This window comes from Cyprinodon tularosa, unplaced genomic scaffold (assembly GCF_016077235.1).
Source record: "Cyprinodon tularosa strain WSP-4 unplaced genomic scaffold, ASM1607723v1 ctg342, whole genome shotgun sequence".
In the NCBI taxonomy this organism is placed as follows: domain Eukaryota; kingdom Metazoa; phylum Chordata; class Actinopteri; order Cyprinodontiformes; family Cyprinodontidae; genus Cyprinodon; species Cyprinodon tularosa.
In genome coordinates this window covers 66,872-89,968 of record NW_024039055.1, presented here as the reverse complement: position 1 = coordinate 89,968, position 23,097 = coordinate 66,872, and the positions used below count along the sequence as shown (strand labels likewise).

Below are 23,097 nucleotides of genomic sequence, written 5' to 3'. Positions count from 1 at the left end.
AATATAAATGCATTTATTACATTTCTATGGTAATTACACCGTACGTCTGGTAATACATGCAATATATATATTAGGGGTGTGCAAAATAATCGTCATGATGATGCATCGTGATTATAATTTTCATGATCTACTGCATCGATTCTTGACGCCAAGTATCGATTATTTATTTAAAAAAATGAGTAAATAAAATTGCATGAATGGTTGGCGAACATCAGCCAAAAACAAGTGTAATACAACTTCCAGTCCAGTAGATGTCGCTGCGGATGTGTTAATGCACACTGCCTTGTGTCACAAGCATTTCTACTGCGCCGAGTCATTCAAAAACAAAACATGGAGGAGAAAATATTGCAATGCATCGCAATAATTCAAGTATCGTGATGCATCGCGATAGAATCGCATCGTGGCCTGTGAATCGTGATTCGAATCGAATCGTGACTTCTTTGGCAATACCCACCCCTAATATATATATGTATATATGTATATGTATATATATATATATATATATATATATATATATATATATATATATATATATATATATATATATATATATATATATAGTTGAGTTGCTTGAGTTGCTTTGTTTCTGTCAATATAACATGCAATATATTGACTTTTTCAAATGAAAAATGCAACACTACAAAAATGACAGTTTCATCAGCTTGATAATGAACTACTACATTGACATTTCACAGTATTACTTTCTATTTACTCTACTTTCTATTATCTTACATTAGACACAACGTCAATAGCTAATTTAATCAGTATCTTCGACTCAGTCTGAGATAGCCAGACTAATGTTACGCTACATGCTCTACTATAGGATACATTGGTATATATGTGGATTTTCTTGGTTATTAAATACACTGACTGTGAAATTACCCGTGGAAAGTCTTCCCACATCTGGCAAACTGCTTGTTTGTGCAGCCAAATGCTACACATATAGGCATTTTTACTGCATGTCTCCGTGGGAGTGGGGAGTACAAGCATGTCGGAAGGTGGCTTCACTTTTTTCAGGCAATCAGCAATCCAGGGAATAAATAGAGATCAGTGGTACTAGTACACAGATACACACATCCCCATTTGTGCAGCAGAAGTGTCAGACTCACAGTCACATGCCAGGTGCAGTGTGATTGTGTTATCAAACTGTTATGTTAAGCACTGAATAATTATTAATAGATCACACAGTGACATACTTTGGACAGAAAGATCTGAAAATCAAATTTCAGTGCAAAATAGTTTTTCAAGGAACTGAGCAGACTGCAGCAGCAAAATAAAATTCAGTAGTAATAACAGTCTTTTAGGACAGAGTACTTACTCCCTCCTTTGCCTGTCTTTTCCATGCGGTACTGGTATATGTGCAATGTGAAGAGCATATGAGAGTTCCTGTGTTCCTCCTCTGTGGTGTTGGGCTGCTGGCTGCTGTGGCGAGCTGCGATGGCTGCATCCAGGAACCAGGCTGCCTTCTCTGGGGTGGGAGCACGGAGCTCAGACTGATTCTGGAGCTGAAAAATTGGTAGATAAAAACATGGGGCTGATAGGTCTCTACCATTAGAAGCTTCAACTTGCTAAGTTTCTACTGCAGGTATATGACTCATAAAATGAAAAAGCAGTAAGAAGAAAATGTGTGTCATTGTGCTGCAGGATATCATTACTGATGAGATTATGCTAGATTAGTTAAGGATTACACAGATGTGTTTGTATCGGAGCCTCTAATCCTATAAGCTTGTAACAGCATTCATTCTGCTGCTCTCGTGTTGATGTCACTTTGTATTTAGAGATAATTAGACTGCTGTGTGTTTTACCTGATAGTAAGTAGTGAGTTAAATGACTGTTAAACTTTTGTGCCACCTTAAAGTGGTCCTTTATGGTCAAAGTCAATTGTTAAAAAGCCCCTTTGTCTATATTTAAAGCCTCTTCTGGGATATTGCATAACCACTGGTAAAGGGAAAACAAAACAAAGAAACCGAATAAAAATAGTCAGGTTAAACTTAAAATAAATACAATTTTTAAACAACAGAACAGTCCCTGTAAAGGTGAATTCTAATAAAGTTAGTGGAACAAGATGTAAACTACTACAAACACTTGAGCCATATGTACAAAAAAAAAAAAAAAAAATAGCCTGGGCAGGACAATTTATTAGAATTTTTTTGTGGTAGAAATAATGTTTTGAAAAACTGTTGAGCCATAAACCTTATAAAAAACTTTCTGACGGTGTTTAATAGATCCAAATATAACCGTATTTGTCAATAATTTAAAAACTAAGCTTTATTTAATTCTGACTTCATAGCGAATGGAATAAAATTAATAGAATACATCTTTTTAAGACAAAAAAAAGGAAAACGTTCAATTCCAAAGCTATAAAATAATTCATGCCTTTCCTTTTCTCCTTTTACATTATTCATACGACTTTCATTTTCAAATAAAAAAAAATGCATTTATATGATCTATCTATTGACTAAACATGTTAAACAGCAAAGGCACAGATACATATTTTGTACCTAGTTGCCATTAAGAGTCTAAACCAGGGATGTCAATCTCGCCAGTCCTTCAAATTATAGATGTCTTCCTGGTCCAACACACCTGAATCAAATGGCTTGATTGCCTCCTCAGTTCAAGTTCTCTAGAGTTCTGCAAATTACCTAATTATTTGATTGATGTGTGTTAAAGCAGAGATGCAAATAAAAAGTACAGAACAATGACCCTCGAGAAAGGCTTCGGACATGCCCCGTCTAAATATTTCCAAATGATGTGACCCAGTGGCGGCTGGCCAATAAAGGGTGCCAGGGCGCTGCCCCAACCACCTAATGACCCTGGTTAAGACATAAAAAATTTTTTATCAATTAAATTTGGAAATATTTCAACATATATTGATATATATTTTTTAGATGTGCAAGTAAGTGCGAGTAAAGCGTCATTTCATTTTTTAAATCGTATTGGTGACGTATTTCCGCCGTAGTAATGTTTACCCCTTAGCTGAGTTTGAATTCAGTGGCTGCATCCTCCGAATGCCAGATTCATAGGCCGATTATGTCATAGCACGGCACCGGGGTCTGTTCGGCTTGCAAGAATGATTATGACCTGGATGATTGAGAATTTTTCACCAGCACAGGCAGTTTAATATAATGCAAGTATGTGAATAGTTACGTCTGAAATTAATGAAAATAGTTTTTTAAATGGTTATTGAGTCAGATATGCGGCGAGTAATGTTATATTTAGGTCTACCTACATTTTTTTTATCTGTTACTGTGTAAATGGGTTTGGCTGTATTTTAAGGACTGATTTTAATATATTTGCAGTGTGGTGACTATAAATCTGACATGATTTTTATTTTTAATTGCTATTTTTTATATATCAAAAAAATGTAACACTGACTAACAGCTTTTCCATTATTAAAGTGGTACATTATTTTTTAGGTTTGTGACACAATATTGGACCATGCAAAACACAGATTTGCCTTCACAAAGCCTCTGAAGGAAAAAACTTTTGTACTAAAAGTAAACCTGTACATGACATTATGTTTTTTTTTTATGAAGTGTTTATATAATTTTTTACGTCTATATTATGAATGTATAGCCCCCAGTGGTTAAAACTCCACCAGCCACCACTGATGTGACCCTGCCGTAACAGTTTTCTCTTATGTTTGAAAACTTAATTTCTAGTAACTGCCAATAGTCTGCCAAGGAGGAGCATAAGAAAATAAATCTTTAATAACAGTGCAAATGATGTCTTTACCCAGATTTACTCTTCTACCTCTACTTTGCCCTAGTCATTACTGAGAAGAAAAAGTCTTGGTGGAGAAATTTAGAGTTTCAAAAATATGAACGCAGGTGGCAAAAAACAAGTATGATGCAATATCCTAAACATGCAAAGACAAAAAAAACCCGCTACAAACCAAAAATGCTTGCTATCACTGAAAATGGAAGCAAAAACCTACTATCAACAAAACAAATTTGCACCTGCCAGCCGCTCTACTTCAATGACCTTTCTATAAATGGAGAATGTGTAACAACGTGCTGGTAATACTGGACCTTAGAGCAGCAATCAACATCGTTAATCACTATTCTAATAGAGCATCTGAAAAGCTGCGAGGGCCACTCAGGTACAAGACTTTGTGTTTCAAAGGCGAGATGCTGCCAAAAATTACTTAGAATACGTCTTGCTGCCTCAAAAGTCTTGGTTATATCAGGTAGGTGTAATCCAGCTTTTATTGCTAACTGTAGTGTGTGCTCTACTAAAGCCATTGAATAAGCCAATAAAAGACCAGTTTGATTGCTGCACACACATCATCACCATGCAGAACAGGGTTGGGTTGGGTGGAGGCAAACTTTGAGTTGTCCAGATGTAACTTTAATCCAAAACATACCTTCAAAATAATACAGATTTGTTTGCCCACTTATCAAAAGACCACTATTTATCAACTTCTAAAGTTAAGAAGAAATCCTAATGGAAACTGTTGTGAGTTCAGAGTGTTTTCGTGCAAAAAAATAAAAAATAAACGCTTGTACATAATCCCATTTGAAATATCAAATGCTGTTGTCAGCAGTACCTGCATGCCACAGATCGGGTCTTCACAGAGATAGACTCCAGGTGATTGTCCATCCTGCAAGCTGCCTGTGGCAACTTCAGACAGCAAATCCTTTAGGTTTTCCTCCTTTCCCCAAACCTGAACACAAACAGGTGTATTGACAAAAGTTTATAACACCTCATTTTCTGTCACCATATTTAAGTTGGGGCAAAACTTCCCCATTAAACCATAATAGAAAATTAAATTTAATGTTCTGCATGTTACAGACATAACTAAAATATTAACATTTAGTTCCATCCAATCTCTGGTTGCTTTGGATCAGACACAGGTGTTTGAGTAGGATTTTTAAATTTTTTTGTAGACATTACAATAAATATATCTGTATAAAATAGTACCCATGTTTCTTTCACATATTTGTATTTCATTAAGGAGAGCCTTGGCACTTATTTTTTCCACTTAATGGGTCTTTTATTTCCAAGTGGTTCATCAAAATAAGGGTCGTCCTAATTGTTAATCCTTCTGGTGATATGTCTAAGTAGGATCGTCCTATGTGCTCGTCCCCATTTAGCTATCTTTTACTGCGCACTGTGCACTTTCAGGCTTATATCTGTGGTGAGCCAAGGTTTCAGAAAGTCATTGAAGCTCACCTTTCTTACGCGGTTCTTTGAAAATGGCCAAGTGTCATAATAAAAAAGTGTCTAGGGAGTTTATGAGAAGAAAAGAAAAGCCACACAAAAGAAGGATATATCCCGGAATGCTTTGCACAGAGAGCTCTCTCATTATGGTATTTACTGTCCCCATAGGCTGTCGCTACCTGGAAGTGGTGACTAATAACAAAGATGGCGCAAGCAAGGTGCGGTGGAAGAGCAGTTACGAGACCAACGAGGAGGAATATGTAGTGATCATCTGTCCGAACAGTAAGTTAACTGAGTTTGCTATAAAGTCCCCTACATAGTCCCCCTTCTATATAGTGATTAAGGGATTTAGGGGTTAGAGCAGACGTTTGGGCACAGTAAGGTTGCATGAGCTATGAAAACAGCAACTTTTAAACAGAGCTTGCATGAAGAGAAATGAGCTTGTGCATGCTCTCCCACGCATTTAATAGACGTTCCCTCTAGGGAGTGGGTACAGGGTTATGCATTTCCATTTATCCTCCACAATTATAAAGTTTGTTTTAATATAAATGCTTAAAAATGTAAAATTGACCAACTGATGGCATTGACCACAAAAGCTATTCCAATAAGTCTTTGAACAAAGCAGACTGCACACTTTTTAGATGTATCAGTGATGTTTCAATTAACAGATCAGATCTTCTCCTCACTCACCTCCACAGCAGAGACACGAACAGAAAATCGTGCTCCTGTTTTCTCCTTTCTTTCATTGATGAGTTTAAAAAGCCATGAGATGGCACAGGGGATTATACCCAGGGTCTGAAGAGAGTCATCACGCCCAATCATTGTGTACGATTTTCCTGGATGACACATAAAAAGACAAAAGGAGAAGAAGATCATAAACCTCCATCCCCTGGTGGAAAATAAGTAAGAAAAAGGTGAAAGAATGAAATATTTGTCTGAGTGGATCTGAGTCTTCTCTTGTCGCAGGGCGATGATTATCCACCTCCCACACCTGCTGAGGCTGTCAGAATCAGGAGATCAAACACGCACCTAAACAAAGCCATATGTCATAGCTAACCACGGCATATGTGAAAAACAGAGGACATCAAAGGCTGACTCCTGCAATGCTGCGTAGAGAAATGTTTTCCATTTGTTCAGAATGAGGATGGAGGGGAGGCTGTCAGCTACGCTGTGATTTTACATTGTTCTCCCTCAGTGACTCCTGAAGCATTTATACTGAAAACACCAAACCACTGCATGAAATGTAATGAATATGATATAAAACCTGAAAGAGACAAATTATAAAATGTCAGCTTTTATTTGGAGTAGCAATTGTATATTTCACATTTGGGACATTTTTTTAATAAATAAAACCAAAGCACTGCTGTAAAGAAAAGTCAAATTTAAACAACTTCACTACCACTGATTTGATGAATCAAATGGATTTACTTCATCATAGTGTTTTTATCTAACCCCCCCTTCTGTCTTCTTGTCTTTTCCTCTTAGGTCTTATTCTATGGGTCAGAATATGACTATAGCCATTGCATATGCTGCTGCTGTCAGGTCTTGGTTCTCTGGCTGACTGCTTCAGCGACTAACACAGCTGCGTAGGAATGTTGTACTTCAGGCATTAGCCATGAGTACCGTATTTTCACGACTATAAGGCGCACTTCAACGTCTTTTTTTTCCCTCAAAATGTGCGGTGCGCCCTTTGGTGCGGTGCGCCCTATGTGTGTTGTAACTGCGACTTTTGAGACCACCTCATTGAGGAGATGATGAAAGAGTGGCTGAATGTAAGGAGACCAGGTGTTTTTTTTTCCACTCATCACCATCGCTGTTAATATGTAACTCCATGCGTGCCCATCTCACAGCTGATGTGAAAAACATGGGGAAACAAATTAACCCTGTGCTCGCTGTTCAACCGCTCGACATCGGTGTGAACCGGACCCAGCAAGTGCAGCAGAAGCAGCGAGTTTACATGCAAAGTAAATGGTTGACGCGCGTATAGGTGCAGCAAAAGGTCCTGCAGCGCGTTTTGAGCAGCAGGAGCGTTTAAGCATCTGCCAACGCGCTGCTGCTGCTCGAGATGGAAAAATTGAAGTTTTGCTGCTGGACGCGCCGCATCAACCAATCAGAGAAGCTGATCTGGGAGCTGACAGCGAGACAGACACATCGCTCTGATGACATATGATATTAACGCAAATGGAAAAGGCTGGATGGATGAGGAGATGATGAAAGCGTAGCTGAGGGAGGTGTAGCCTATGTGAGGAGACCAGGTGGTTTTTTCCACGCATCACCATCACTGCGTGCCCATCTCACAGCCGATGTGAAAAAAAAGGTGAATCAAATGGACGCTGTGCTCGCCGTTATCCCGGGGGTCTGACAAAGGAACTTCAACCGCTCGACATCGGTGTGAAGCGGCCGTTCAAAGTAAGGCTGCGAGCGGCGTGGGAGCGATGGATGACAGACGGAGACCACAGTTTCACGATAAGTGGAAGGCAGCGCCAGGCAAGTTACGCCACCGTTAGCGGATGGATTGTAGATGCTTGGACTAACGTGTCTGCTGGCTCTGTTGTTCAAGCTTTTGCAAAAGCCGGCATTATTTCTGAGGAGCTGCGCTGCACGGAAAGTGACTGACAGCGAAGAATGGGAAACTGTCATGTCTGATTTAGCGCAGCTGTTTAATTCAGAAACAGAGGATGATGACTTTGATGGGTTCGATTAATACTTTGTAATAAATACATGAATAAAGCACAATCATACTCAGTTTTGCTCCCGCTCTATTTTTCTACCTGAAAACTTAATTCAACAGCAGCCTCTCGGCCGGGTCTCCTCCTCTTCAGCGCGGTGGCTGGCAGGTGTTTTTTCATCTAAATAATCTAAATCTTGCAGCTATATTTGCTGTGATCAGTGGGAATAAAGTAGTTTTAATATGTTTTTAAGTGAGAAAGTCCACCTGAAAACTTAATAATTGCATTCAGTTCATCCAGATTATCTATTTCTGTCGGAGGCGCTCAGACCCCCACATACCAGCGGTGCGCCGACAGGAGAAATCCTTTCATCAGCAGCCTCTAAGCAGGGTAGCCTCCGGGTTCACCGCGGCTGCTGGCAGGTGTTTTTAATCTAAATAATTTAAACTGCAGGCACCCATAAAAGCGAACACATTCCGTCGGCAGGTTTCAGGATTTTAAGTTAATTTAGGAGTGATCACAGCGCTGTGTCATCTGCGATGTGTCTGTCTCACGGCCAGCTGCCAGGTTTGATTAATACTTTGTAATAAATACATGAATAAAGCACAGTCATACTCAGTTTTGCCCCCGCTGTATTTTTAAATACACAGTAGAGGTATTTAAAGGTAGTAGAGGACATGTACCTGTATATAAAAAACGCGCCCTATAGTCCGGTGCGCCTTATGTGTGTGTTAAATACAGAAATGGGACACATAACTGAGACTGCGCCTTTTAGTACGGTGCGCCTTATGGTCGTGAAAATACGGTACATTGAGTTGCTTTGTGTTAATGATGTGGATGCCTCACTATTGGTCACAGTGAAGAGAAATACTGCTACAATCACTTCCTTAACAAGGCGCAAAAAATGAACAAAAACAAGATTTCTATGACCATTAAGGGCATTCAGTATTAATATCTCTTTATAATTTGCGCATTTTGTTATATGAAAACAAAGAAATGTTCTTCATAAACATGTTATGTGACAGACCGACACTTAGACGTGCTTAATCTGTAGTGAAAGGAAATATATAGACTACTCAAAAATGTATAAATATATGAAAACCTACCAAGACTCAGCTGTTCATCTGAACTAATATGACAAACAAACAGATAAAGAATCAGAGAACCAGTCCTTTAACAATATAAAATAGAAGTTTTTTAATAGACCCAAATGACCCTGAAGTCCTCCTCATACAGTCATGGTACAAGTCCTACTAGACCAGGATCTACTAAGAGATGCACAGCATCATCGCCTACGAATCTATTTCCTCAAAATCAAAACTATTAAATTCTCTGCATGATTTAGACAAGGGGCCAATGCTAAATCTATCAGAAAATATAATCTCAAGGAAAAAAATAGGGCCCTTTATGGGAGATAGTTGTAAAATCTCTGTGATCAGTCATAAATTGTGAGATACGACCAAAAACAAAAGTGATGCCAGCCATTAAGTCATATACAGAACCTTAATATCTCTGTCAGGAAAACCATTTTAATTGACTTCAATTCTGACCATGATCTTAATGTTTTGGTTTTAACAGAAACATGGTAACATAAAATTTATTTACTGTGGCACCCATTCCTCATAGAGTCAATGCCTCCGCACAATAAAGTCCTTTGTGAGAGTGGACAGCAAAGGAAATGTGGAGAAGTGTCCACATTGTTTAAAGATTCAATGTAGAAAGGTCATTTTTGAATATTTGGCTCTCCAGGTAAAGAGCCCGCTCTAAACCATGTGCTTGAATATTTACAGGTCTTCTAAGTCCATGACAAACCTTTTCAGGCATTTCAATTAGTTTTTCTCTCTGACGTGTTGAATAGGATTGCTTAACAATTGTGGGACACTTCTACTTTCACATTGACAATCCTGAGTTGAATTAGAAGTATGTGATATCCTTAAAAACTTTGAGTTGATTAAAAACCTTAAACAGCAAATGCACAAACAGAGACCTGTTGGACTTGGTCATGACTGAGGATCTAAACATTTCAATATTGTCTGTAACAGATTTTTCCAATCTGATTATTTTTCTGTTATTTTTAAAAGCATTATTTCCAATGACTCAGTCGGCTAAAGAGACATAGTAAGGAAACACGTCTTTAAGAATTGTGGTTCTGAAACATTTAACCTTGTTTATGTATCCTTTTTGTCAGGTGTTTTCCTCCAGGTCATTCTCCAAGGTCCATCTTAGGGATCCTTTTTTCAAATATCTACATGATTCCTCAAATTCAAATCTTAATAAGCGACATATGTTACCATAATTATGCAGATGACACACAGCTGTACATTGCAATGTCACCCATTGACTGTGAACCCATTCAAGTACTGAGGGAAATGTAGAGAGGAAGTCAACGCCAGGATGTACCAAAACTTTTTTCACGTAATTTAAGGCAAAACTGAAGTAAGAGCTTTGAATCACAGGGAGAATTTTAAAAGTTAGCACAGAGCTTTAGTTAATACAGCTAAAAACCACCAATCTGGGTTAAAGTGTGGGTGTAGTCATGGAAATTGACATGAACCTTCAAAAACAGTGACAAAGTCAGCCTTTAACCACCAAAAGTACATCTCCAGGATAAGGTGACTAATGTCTCATCAGGATCCTGAAAAACTAGTTCACGCATTCACCTTCGATAGAATAGCGACAATAGTGTCTTCACAGGTCGGTTTTAGTCTGATTCAGAATGCTGCTGCCCGCATCCTCACCAAAACAAAGAAAGTGGAGCACATCATCCAATCCAAAAATTTTTTTACACTAACTCCGCATTTCACAGGAAACGGAAATGTTTAGAGTGGTATTTGACTAGGTTATCTAAACATTATTAGTTAAATTCCCAGTCTAACTTTTTTATATATTTCTTTTATTATTTTTATCCTTTTCCTTATAATCATCTTATTTTAATGTGTAACTTTTAATCTAACTGTTTTTGTCACCTCTATTCAACTGCAATGTACCTTTCTTCTTTTTTCCTCATGCACAGCACTTTGAATTGTCTTACAACTAAAATGTGCTATATCAATAAACTCGCCTTGCATTGCCTGAATTCTATTAAAATGCATTTAGGTTTTTGGCTGCAGTGTGACAAAATGCCAAATATTCTACAGGTATGAATAATTTGCAAAGCCCTGTAGATGATGTTAAATAGAAAAAAAAAACATGATATTTGGCTTTAAAATCAACATTATTGCAATATAACGCGTTTATTAATGCCAGAATATTGGACTTTTTCAACATAAACAATTTCTTGTCTGTAAAAATGTTAAGTACCAGTTGACTTTATCTTACCCCGTCATAAATACACAGCCCAGGGCTTCTGGGCTGAAGATAAACACTCTTTGTGCTACGTTCAACATTTTAATTAGTAGAAAGGTAATTTCATTTTAATGCAGCACTATTAAGATTCATGGCCTTGGGTGAGGTGGTAAAGAAGCAGTTTTTTTTAAGCCAAAACCATGCCTGGTCATAGTAATAAAACTAAAATTGATTCAGAAATTAATCAACAAAAGTTATATTTTTTAAAGCATATAAAAGTGCCAGCAGAGCCATTTACAACTGTGCTCTGGAGATTAGAGGTCACATTAGATCCAGATATAGTCATACATTGCAGAATGATTGCCGTTTCTAATTAATTATAACACACTTTCTATATTTTTTCATTTCAGTTAGAAAATTTATTAACCTCAAACACTAATCTAGATAAACTGTCCATTATAATTCCTCCAGTTTCATAGAATTAGTTTAGCACACCTCAGTCCATCACAAAACAATAGGTAAACATAAATACACACATACATACACTCCTGAAGTCAATTTAAAGTCAGGAGTTAACCTAAAGGACACCAGGGTGATTATTGGGGGTACGGTGTTTATTTGTGAAAAGTTGTGATTGTTACATTTGTCTCTGCACATCTTCCAAATACCTCTACTTTTAGTTAACCACTTGAAAGAATATTCACCATAACTCCAGGGGAACGTCAACAAATGTTTGAGCAAATAAAGGATTGACTATTGTGTTCTTTTTGCTCAGTAGTATATTTTAGCGGCCAGTTTATTTCTCAGTTCTAAGTTAGAACCAATTACCTTAATATTAGCTGGTTATTTGGAAATAATTACAGTATTTAGAATAAAAGGACAATCAGAGTAAAAATGCACCATGTCAACACACCAATCAGAATATCCAATCAAGGAATTTGACATGTAAACAGAACTTTAAGAAATCTATAACCATTGTAGCCATTATTCTGAGTTGTTTTGGGACCTCATGGATTAGTTGCTGGTGCTTCTTGGGGTTATTCTTTTAGGCAGGCCAACCCCAGCAACATCTGCTGTACCACTTAAACATGTTCTCCTAAACTGGGGATAAATGCGCTCACTGTGGTAGACTGGACTACTGGAGCCTTTGAGAAGATATTGTAAACCTTTCCAGACTGATTGAGATTTGCTCTGTTTTTAATCTGTATTTGGATTTGGGGGTGAGAGAGAGAGAGATGTCCTCACTACCATGTCAGGATGTTTAAGGGTTGTATGAAAGTGAAATTAATATATTAGGTAGTGAGCAAAGTAACAGACTACCTTGATGTATTTTTCCATTGTTTTTGCAGAGGTGCTGAACTGCAGGATTGATAAATGTGGAAATTGGTGATAATTGCTGCCTCAGCCAAAAGCAAAACGTCTATGTGGAGATCCACTTTCCCAATACATAGTGTTTTAAATGAAGAAATGTGTCTAAATCATGTGTAGAACAAAAAGAAATCACCATTTAAAGCTGGGTACACACTGTATGATTTTCAAGTCGTGCGAGAATTTTTCGATCGCCTCTTACGACCACCCTCTGATCAGGTTGGGAGGTTGGGAGAAAATCAGTCGCCAGTCATGGGCAAATCGCTCAGTGGGCATGTGCAAACAAGAATTCTTCTTCTTCCTCTAAGATGAAAACACAGAAGCATGGCAGGGATGCGAGTGAAATGGAGTTCTTTCTGTAAAACTGACAGACCACAGTAGCCATTTTCTAAGTCATGTCTTTGTCCAAATACATTTCTTTTTAGGGCTTTCAGCACACAAAATTGCAAAAAATTGCCCAGGCAGTGTGTTTCTCTCTGTTGAGCTTCATATTCCTCTACTCATTTGGCTTCCAGATAGACGCGTCCGAGTAGCGCCATCTCACTGCGGAGCTGAGTCTGACGTTGTTATTTTACATACAGTGTGAGCAGGTAGATCGCATCAGAGCGTCGGATGTGAGAGTGTGAGAAAATACATCGTGAGCTGTGAACTTACACTGTATGATAAAACCCAGTGGCTTTATCGTACAGCGTGAGCTGCAGCTGCGTGCGACGATTGAAAAATTTGCACAGTGAATGTCCGGCAAAGGCCAAACACGGATTTTTAAACAAAACAAGATCCGGTTGTATCTTTCCTGGGGCCTTAACTGTTGCCACAGACAAGTTGCCCACTGAACAGACACATTTGAAGTTGTGACGATTATAACCTTAGTCATATTTTAAAGAGCCTTATAGGAAACACTAGCTGTGTATCAAGATCACAAAATATCGCTAATAATGCAACTCACAGGCTTAGAGATAAACGCAACAGAAATGACGCAATGTTAACCAATGTGTGTCAGAATGTGTCTTTGCTGGTGATTCTTTTGTTCATGCTGCCACATGTTTGGGTTCAGATTGCGTTGCTGTGTGCAGTCAAGTGTCCTGACACTTTCTAAGACAGCTTCTCTAAAAATCAGCTTCTGGAGGATTAAAGAGCAAAGGAGGAAGACAGAAACACAGCCTGAGCAGACTGAGAAAGCTTTCAGCCCGAGCAAGCACTAATCCTCCTCTGTCTCTGATAGACGAAGGAAAGTCGCCAAGTGAAGGACCGACACAGTGACAGTGAGGCACACATGTGAAGGATGACTCACAAGCGCTCTCACTGTGAAGCTTAGGAATTTGTGTTGGAGATGTTGTTACCTAGCTTGGAGTGTCCAAAGCAGAAGATGCAGCCATCGGCTCCATTAACCACAGACTGGATGACCTCGGCCACTGTTCCTGCACACACCTCCGCCTAGCAACAAACAGACGATGATGAATAGGACAAAAAAAAAAAGCGTAAAAAACCCAAAAATTTTACTGTATTCATCATCATATTATCAAATTATTATGCAACCTTAACCCTTTTTTTTTTTAAGTTTTTACAGCATTAGTGGCTTTTTTATATTGACATTTGTATGAGAGAGGGGGAAAGACATGCGGGAAAGGACCACAGGCCGGATTTGAACCCGGGTTGCGCGCGGCAAGGACTAATGCCTCCACCCATGGGTTGTGTGTGCTAACCACTGTGACACCAAAGCACACCCTGCAACCTTAACCTTTTGACATTTAATTATGTTCCAACACATAACTTTGGCGTAAAATCATAAGGAGGTACGTTTTTAAAGCTGTACAATTCAAAGGCTGTTTTGAGTTTGCATCAACTCCCTAGTCTTGTAGAGCCATACATGCTGCAACTACAGGCTAGAAGTCTAGCAAATCTAGAGGCTGGATTTTTGCAAAGATTCTGTCAGCTCACAACCTGGATTTTTAGATTCCAATCTAAATCCAGGGGTAGAATCCAGGAGTGTGCTTTGATCTAAACCTTTCCATTATGATTCTAGCTGTATATCTATGATTGTATTCCTGCTGCCAGGTCAGCCTTTATCACAGTCGCTAGCAGGTGCTCCACCAAGGTGGCTCTGCATGTAGCTCAATCCAGCCTATTGTTAACTCAAACCCACTTCATGTCTCTACAAAAATCATTCCCACAGCATGATTCTGTCCCCCTTACGTTTAACCATGGGGGTTGGTGTGTTTAGGATGATAGAGGGTGTCATCCAGAATTGTCCAAATAGGCCTTAAAGCTACATTTTGTTCTCCTTTAACCACAGTATGCTCTCATTCATTTTGTCCCTTTCTTTTGTCTTTTCCCTTCCACTTTCCAAATGATCTTTCTTCTGAATTTATCTGCCACACAAAAAGCGGATATCATAAGGCCTGATTGTACAACTTAAAAAAGATGCTTAGATTTAAATGAAAACAAGCAGCTGTTTTTGACATTACTATTTTATGCATTAAAGCTTTTAAAAGGCTAGAAACTGTAAAGGTCGTGTCTTTTTCAATCCAAAACTTATATTTCAAACTTGTAGTTTATGGTAAACTCATAGAAGGGCTCAAAGAAAGTGAAAATGTAATCACAAAGTCAAGTTCAAGTTTTGCCAGGTAATGCAGTGCTTTACAACTAACATATTAGACCCTTTAACATCTAGTCAATAAATTAGACCAACCAGTTGTTTACTGTAGGGATTTTAGGAATGTTTCAGGCACAGTTTTAAGAATTAAAACTGATTATTTGTGTGTTATAGTAGAATTAAATCCAAAATCTGTTTCTAACCCCCTTGTTTTCACCAGACTCTTAAACTCACCTGTGATGCATCAGGAGGAAAGGCAGCATCAAAGGTGAACATCTTTGGTGGAACATGATTTGCTCCTGTCCTTTTCTGAGAGGCGGAACTTGTGGCCTGATTTGTTGATGGATCCATGATGGTAATCTGTTTCTTTCTGGGATCTACTTTTAAGAAGGAGCTGGACTCTGCTGCGTCTGACTGAGACATGGGGCACACCCTCACCATCACTTTCACCTGAAGACAAGATGGACAGAGCAGATATTATGACTCATCTGATATAATCTATCACCACAGAAAAGGCTAAGGGTTAATCCAAGAGCATCACCACTAAACAAAATCATAGTTAAAAAGAAAAACAACTTTTTATTATGTTAAATCATAGAAAAGAGACAACAAATGTGGAGTCCAACAAGGTAGAGAGTAACCAAGCTTAACTTTATAGAATTTATGATGTTTGTGTGCTATGTGCATTGTACTATTCTGATTTCAAACACTTGCTATTATTATTATTGCTCATTTGTAATATTTTAATAACTATTATTGTTTAAGATCAAAAGATTACTTTCTTCAATTAAGAAGAAAGATTGTTTCAGAGCATAAGCACTATGATTTGTGTTCTTCTAATATGAGATGGGAAAGATTGTAATGCCTATCTGAGCTTTTTATTTCTTACTCTTATTTGCAAAATTCTTCAGAATTCCTTCTTTCTACACTGCATTTAAAATAACTTGATATCTAAATCTTATTTTCTTTTAATTTTGCAGTGGGATAAATTGTGTTTTTTTCTCTGTTTTTAGGTAAATTTAAATCCCTTGTTTGATTTTGCATAGCTTTTAAACAATAAAGTAGAACTTCAATGGAACACATCTGATTATTATAATCCTGTGATACCATGCTGCAAATGACAAAGTGTATTCTTTTACATGCAAAGGGGTATGTCTGTCTTTGAGTTAAACATTTTAAGGGTAATTTTAGATTCTAAACATAAAGTGAAATCATGTGAGAGCAAAAAAAAAACGGCATACAATATACAAACACTCAGAATTAAAAGAAACTAAAGCTTTATTGCAGTTTTAAAATGTATTTTAGGAACAACGACTTTCTATTTATAGTTAAGGAATAAAAATTAAGCTTTTGTTTTTTCCCCATAATATGCTTCTATCTCTTAGCTCATAAATAGCACCAAAAGTTTTTTCAAAGCTCTTCTGTAAAGGACTGCTGGTGGAAAACAATCTGTTCTCACCTAGGCTGTAACAAACACTTCACAAAGAAGCATTAAACTCTGCTTTTAGCTCTACATGGGTATCTACACGCTTGCTTCCCCGTATTCACCCTGAGTGCTTCCACCTCCCTGATCCCTTCTCCTCCTTCACCTGTCACTCTCCTGTTATCTCTCTCTTCTTCTATCCTTAATCCTTTGCTATTTTTTCCCTATTCATCACAGCTCACTTCTGCACATAGAAAGGCCTGAATTGCAGGAATCCATTTTTAGCTTCCCCTCATCCTCTATCTCCTTCTTACCTTCATGTTTAGTCATAAAATGTTAGCAGTCGCATATCAACCGCCTGACAGGGGCGGTTGTTCTCTTTGATATCAGCAGCAGAGAAATGCTGCGTCATCTAAAAGGAGTGAGTTGCATAACATTCTAAGGTGTAAACAAGTTTTCTTGTTTTTACTGTTTTAAAGTTTGAAAAGCGCCTGAGTTCATTCTAAATCATTACCATCTTTTCCTAGCAGCTACCTTCAAACCTTGTCTTTGTTGCTTGTTCGATTTTGACAGGGATGCACTCTACTGCTACCACCAAGAGTAGTTCATCTGTTTATATTTTACATTTTATCTTACATACTGTCTTTTGCAAGAACTGATTATTTACATCAGCTTATCTAAAGAAAAAAGTTTAGATAAAGTTTGCACTGAGATAAACTGAAGTGAACATGAACTTGTTTCCAATTGTGGTTCATTCTGTTGTTCAACATTTTGTAATTTTTATTTTTTTATATATTTGTTTTACCTTTGTGTGTATCTGAATGCTTTGCTGCTATTACACCTATTACAGGTGAGGACCCTGTTGTCCCATCACCTGCTGGATAGGGGGACGCTAGGGGGTATTTCTATTTCATTCTAATACAATGTTATAGTTTTAGTAATTAGTCTGGCCTTGGTGCACGTCTTTTAAATCAAGCTCGTTTTATGACTTGTTAATAAAATGTGATCCATTCTACTCCTAAGTCATAACCAAATCTGAGTTCCTGGCCTAAAAAAATCTAAAATAAATCACAAATACAACAGATACAAACCTCACTTCACATGTTGCAAGGGTATCTGGGAACAAAGAAATACATTGATTATCGGCATTTAAATGACTTAAAGATTCCTCACTCAGATTCCAGCTTTTTCATTTAACATTTGGCTCATTCTCCCTTAGATATTGCTCCAGTTAGCTCAGGTTTGACTGTATTTGTAGATGCAAAGCTTCTACAGTCCCACTATTTCTGTTTAAAGTTTTGAGTTTGATCATTTTGTTTTTAAGTTGTAGATTTCCTGCTCTATTTGGGATGATTTTTTGCTGCATGACCCACTTTTGGGCAACATGTTGTGGGGACTGCAGCGTGTCAGTCTACTAGGTGTTTGTCCTCATATGCTGTAGTCGTATTACATCAGACTCAGTGCTCTGCATTGTAATAAAATATATTTGCAATGTATTTGTTAATCCAAGGAGGAACCATATTCCATAAGGTTCCTCCTTAGCTGTTACATGTCCTATGTCTCCAGAATTTTTAGTGAATGTACATCATGTATATCATGACATGAAATCCACAAAGTATTCAGATAACTGAACAAATCTGCAAAAATAGTTAAAATCTTTACTTCTCTATGGTCATTTTCCACAAACCCTAAAAAACTACAATGATTAAACACCTTTTAAAGGAGCCTAGATATCTGTGTGTCATCAATTAGTTTACAAAAGTAAGTCATTTGTGGTATGTTATCCAACTTAATGCATAATTTTTACTGTGAAGTAGTAATCGCTCTAGTGGGGGTGGGTTTTCTGGTGTCTATCTCCAGGATTCTATAAGTGAAAGGGGGGGTACGCCCAAGAAAGGTTATCAGTCTATCATATGGCAGCAGAGACATGCAAGAATGAACTCACACTGTAAAGCCCTACAACAAACTAGCTCAGAGTACAAGTCCATTTCAGCTCATAGTCTAGTTTAAATGCTTGTTCCCTATTGTGCATTTATTAGGGGATTGATGGTGACATTTCTTTTTTATATTTTGATACTTAAGTTGTTACATTTCCCTTTTACACTGAGTTTGGATTTTAATGCAAACCAATTATTTAAACTTTAAAGTGTAGTTTGTTGGTTTTAACTGATTATTGAAATTACTGATGAATATAATTGTCAATGAATGAATGAATGAATGGGTTCATTTTTTTGTGGATTGACTATCTTTGCCACAGAGAGTTTTATTTTTTCTAACTGATTCAAACAAATAGCTAAACTTATAAATAATTTATTCTGCAGATGATCTATGTTCAAAAGCTTTTTATCTCGATATACAAACAGTATTGAAAAGCAAATCATTATCAGGCCTCTTCCCTGTTTTAACTTCAGAAAGTTTTTCTCCTGTTTGATCAAAATCTTCTTTGATGATCTGGAATTTTCCAATCAATACACCTGAGTGAGAATAAAAACCAATATAGAAACAAAGCTAATGGAGTCCCTTTGCTGTTTGATATAAAAGCTTCAAGAGAAGACTGTTATGTTTATTTCAGAGTATAAAGATGTTGAGAATTACTGAGAGAAAAAAGGTGGCCAGCATTTTTAATCATGCTCTTGCCAGGTATTGATCCTTCTGATGGCATATATTCAGCCAACCTTGTCATCTGTCTGTCTGTCTGTCTCTATAATTTTGATGCCCTCTATATTATTCCCTCCCTTCTTTGCCTCATTTCCTTCCAATCCTCTGAACAAACAAGCCAACTCACCAGCTTTTCTTTTTATTCCTTTCATATCTCCATCATCTCCTCTCACTTTGTGCTGCAGTGAATACAGCTTTGAAAGGGTTCACGCACAGAACGAAATCTTTTAGTTGTTAGTTATTTTCCGTTTCCACAAATAATATTTAGTGTAGATTTTTGCAACTAGTATCTTTACTTTGGATGTATTTGCTTTAAAACTACTCTTACAAATTCTTTAGTGTTCTAAGCTAAAGGCTAAAAGGCAAACCTCTATAAAGACTTCTGCTGAGAGACTGATCTCACCAACATTATGCACCTTTAGATATAGATACTGCTGCTCCTTTTCTTCAGATACCACACTCCCTTAAGATGCTGAGCCAATTTATAATGAGGAAATCAGCTAAATGGCTACAACATGCTCTGAGCCTGGGGAAGTAGGTTCAATAGTCCCTCGCCACAGTGCTTCACTACTATTGGCTGGAAAATCAATATGAGACTGAAATCAAGCTCTAATTTGTTCCCAAAGACTGTACGAACACAGGCACATTTATGCAAACATATGCATTAAGTTAGATTCAAACACCATATAGGAAAAAAGTGCACGACTGGGATCAGTGCTAATTTTAACTATTTATTCCAAGTTGACTTACTGTATGAAAGTATCCGTGCAGAATCCTCTCAGATGGATTTAATTGCACTTTTATGATTAGGTGTAATTTAACAAAAACCAACCTTCTTTGAGTCATAAGAACACCATCTTTTTTTCAAAGCAGAAGTTTCCAGTGTGATTGCAGGAGTATGCATCATCTGCTGAATTCAGTTTAGTAGTCAAAAAAGAAATGTTTCATAGCATTAAAAAACAAACAAACAAATTATCTAATTAAAACCCTACTTCATCATTGCACTTAAACTGGCATGTTAATAGATGTCTCAGAAAAACAAATTTAAATGTTCACATTTTCTTGACTTTCATGAATATTAAGAAACTGAAATAGTTTTCCATACTTCTTTTCAAAAATCCTCAACTTAAGTTAGTCGGTTTTAGAGCGTCTGCAAACAGTAATCTTTCCAAAAAGTAGTTTTGGGCTATTAAAACACATGAATGTAATTTAAACTGTTTAGAGTTGTTCTCCTGCTAAATCATGAATCTCCACTGTAAACCTTTATAAGTTTATTATGTCCCTGCTTTTAACTACATCTATCCTCCCATCAACTCTAATTAGTTTCCTATACAGTTGCTGGAAACTGCCCTCAGCATGATGCTGTCAACACTATGTTTTCTCGTTCTAATAGTGTATTAAGGGTGTTAGTTGTCTGCTTCACCTAGGATTTAGCACATGTACTAAGAAGTCACCCTTTCTTACCAGAGAAAAGCCTTATAGTTATTGCGTCAAAACATTCTGACATTAGAAGTCCAGCTCCTCCAAAGTAACAATGGACCTCAAGGCTGCTTCTGTGATTAAAGCTCATCTTCAAGTGGAAGGCCATGATATTGTTTATAAACTAGAGCTGCATCAAACCTATCCACAACCTTCTCGCTGTCCTATCTGCTTTTGCTCCTTGGTTGTCATGATCCTGTTTATTCTGTTATTCCGTTACAAAGCTTTGGAGCCTTCACAGAAAAGCAGGATTAAACTTAGATTAAATTACACATGTGGACTCTGTTTACTAATTTAAATGCATTTAATTTAATAAAAAAAAAAGATTAATAGAAAACATTTGAACTGTATATAAAAATACTGCAGCACACTTCAGCAATCAGGAACTAAAAATAAATGTTGGTCATCTGTGCAAACATTTAAATATAAGAATACCACTGGATCGCTTTAAAATAAAGAGATTTTCCTGAAAGAGGAAATTATGTCTCCTGCCCACTCAAAAGTCTATTTTCAAATTTAAGTCACATATATTTGATTTACTGAACCCCTGAGAGCCATAAAATACATAATAAACCCTATAAAAGATGCTATGCATATCGGTGTGTGTTGGTTCTCCCCTCCAGGATTGCCAGTACAGAAAGCATTAATATTTCAGTGATGAGATGGAACAAAGTGGCTACTGTACTGGACTGTCATAACAGACTAGCTCACTCATTTAGATACGAGGCACGCAGATGCTCAGTAACATGCCTGAGCAAAACGGGCTTACACGTGCTCAGTGGTGACACAGACACACAGTTAGTGACTTGAGATGAATCGTAGCTGCTATTAAAAATTGATTATCTGCCATGGTATCACTTTCCCCCAAGGTCAAGTAACAATCTGTGTGCATGTGTGCAAAATAAAGGCTGGCAGGAATGAAAGAGGATAGAGGATAAAGCTCTCTGAATGAGAGTAGAGGAGAGAAGGAGTGAGAGATAAGATTTATCCGTCGTTTAGATTTAGGAGATAAAGGTGTAGATCAATTTGAGAGGAGACCGAGAACAAAAGACAAAAGAAAGCTGTTTCTCTTAGGTATCACAGCATCTTGTTGTCGCTCATCCTCCTTTAGGTGAGATGAACCGTATGAACATCAGGTGTGACAGAGACCTGCAAATGAAGTGACAGCTTTAGAGAAGGATATGTGAGCACTGGGAGAAAACTGTGACATGCTCATATGTTTCCACTGCAGAACTACTGTTCAACCTTTCCTGATGTATTATGCAGTAAAAACAATAACAAAAAATGTTTTTCATACTTTTATCATCTAATATATACATATTTTAAATATACTATACATAAATACATAAATAAATGACATTATACTGAGGCATTGTAGGTAGAATTACATGATGTGTCTTTTGAAATAAAAAGCCACAACAATTTATAAAGGGATTCATGATTCTCTCTACTCCCACACAGACATACAGCAATACATCTGACCTCTGTAGGCTGATTTCCCCTGGCTTAACGTGTAATGTCTCAATCTTTTTTATGCAGTATTACCATCAGGCACAACACTAACACCCCCATTACAGTCACAGACAAGTTCCCTGTATTCTGCAGAACGTATCGCTCACCCTTCCACAGGGAGCTTTGCTGCTTCCTTGACAGTTTTCTATGTAGACTGTAATCCTATGAATTTGTGAGCATGCAGACCAGAGTGTGAGCATGCATGTGTGGAAATAGTATCAGCATGGAGCAGACCTCCCCTACAGATGACATTTTTATAGGAGAAATGTCACCACAGCCAATTTCTCCCTACATGTCTGCATGGGCACGTGTGCTAGTGAATGAATGACTGTGTTCAATAACTTAAAAAACACTTACATATAAAAAATGCTGGACTATTTAAAGGAGCAAAGTTTGCTTACAGGTGTTTGATTTCAGCTTATCTGCATATTTGAGTCTGGTGGCTCTCTGAGGGAATTTCTCAGGACATTTTGGTGATTATTCAAATACACTGTTTTATCATTGAGCTTTTGTTAAACATTTGTAAAATAAATGAGTATTTCCATAAAGCTAATCAGCAAAGAGAAGCCCAAAAAGGTCTAAAATCCCTGGTAGATGGCTAGACTGATTTTGGAATTGATAAAACACAGTGGATCAAACCAGCAGATGACTTCATCACCAATTGTAGAAACCTTTGGTGACAGACTTTCTGTTATCTTTCTTACCCCTATATCATACAGTGAATGATTTGTGTTTATGGGTCGATAGTAGAGTAATTAATGTGTGTGAAAATGCAATTTAGAATTGGTCTCCTTGACAACCGAGGGGACATCTGTCATCTCCATATGGGGAGACAGACACAGAAACTCTAACAAGCACTCCAAAGCAGCAACTTTAGCCTGCAAAATAATCCATTCCAAAAAATCTGAATAAAACTTCTAAGCAATTAACCAGAACTCCATATATTG

The 23,097-nt window shown here is 37.5% G+C and overlaps 1 protein-coding gene across 6 annotated transcripts in view; it reads right to left on the bottom strand.

Annotated features, from left to right (window-relative positions):
- Window positions 1–23,097, bottom strand: part of kif26ba (kinesin family member 26Ba) — a 90,697-nt gene that overhangs the window by 30,603 nt on the left and 36,997 nt on the right. For all 6 annotated transcript variants that reach the window (XM_038294622.1, XM_038294624.1, XM_038294625.1 and 3 more), the window contains 5 exons: window positions 15,313–15,528; window positions 13,826–13,919; window positions 5,854–5,999; window positions 4,550–4,666; window positions 1,319–1,505 (listed from right to left, as the gene is read on the bottom strand). In XM_038294622.1, coding sequence (XP_038150550.1) covers window positions 1,319–1,505; window positions 4,550–4,666; window positions 5,854–5,999; window positions 13,826–13,919; window positions 15,313–15,528 — 760 coding nt within the window. The remainder of the gene's footprint in view (window positions 1–1,318; window positions 1,506–4,549; window positions 4,667–5,853; window positions 6,000–13,825; window positions 13,920–15,312; window positions 15,529–23,097) is intronic.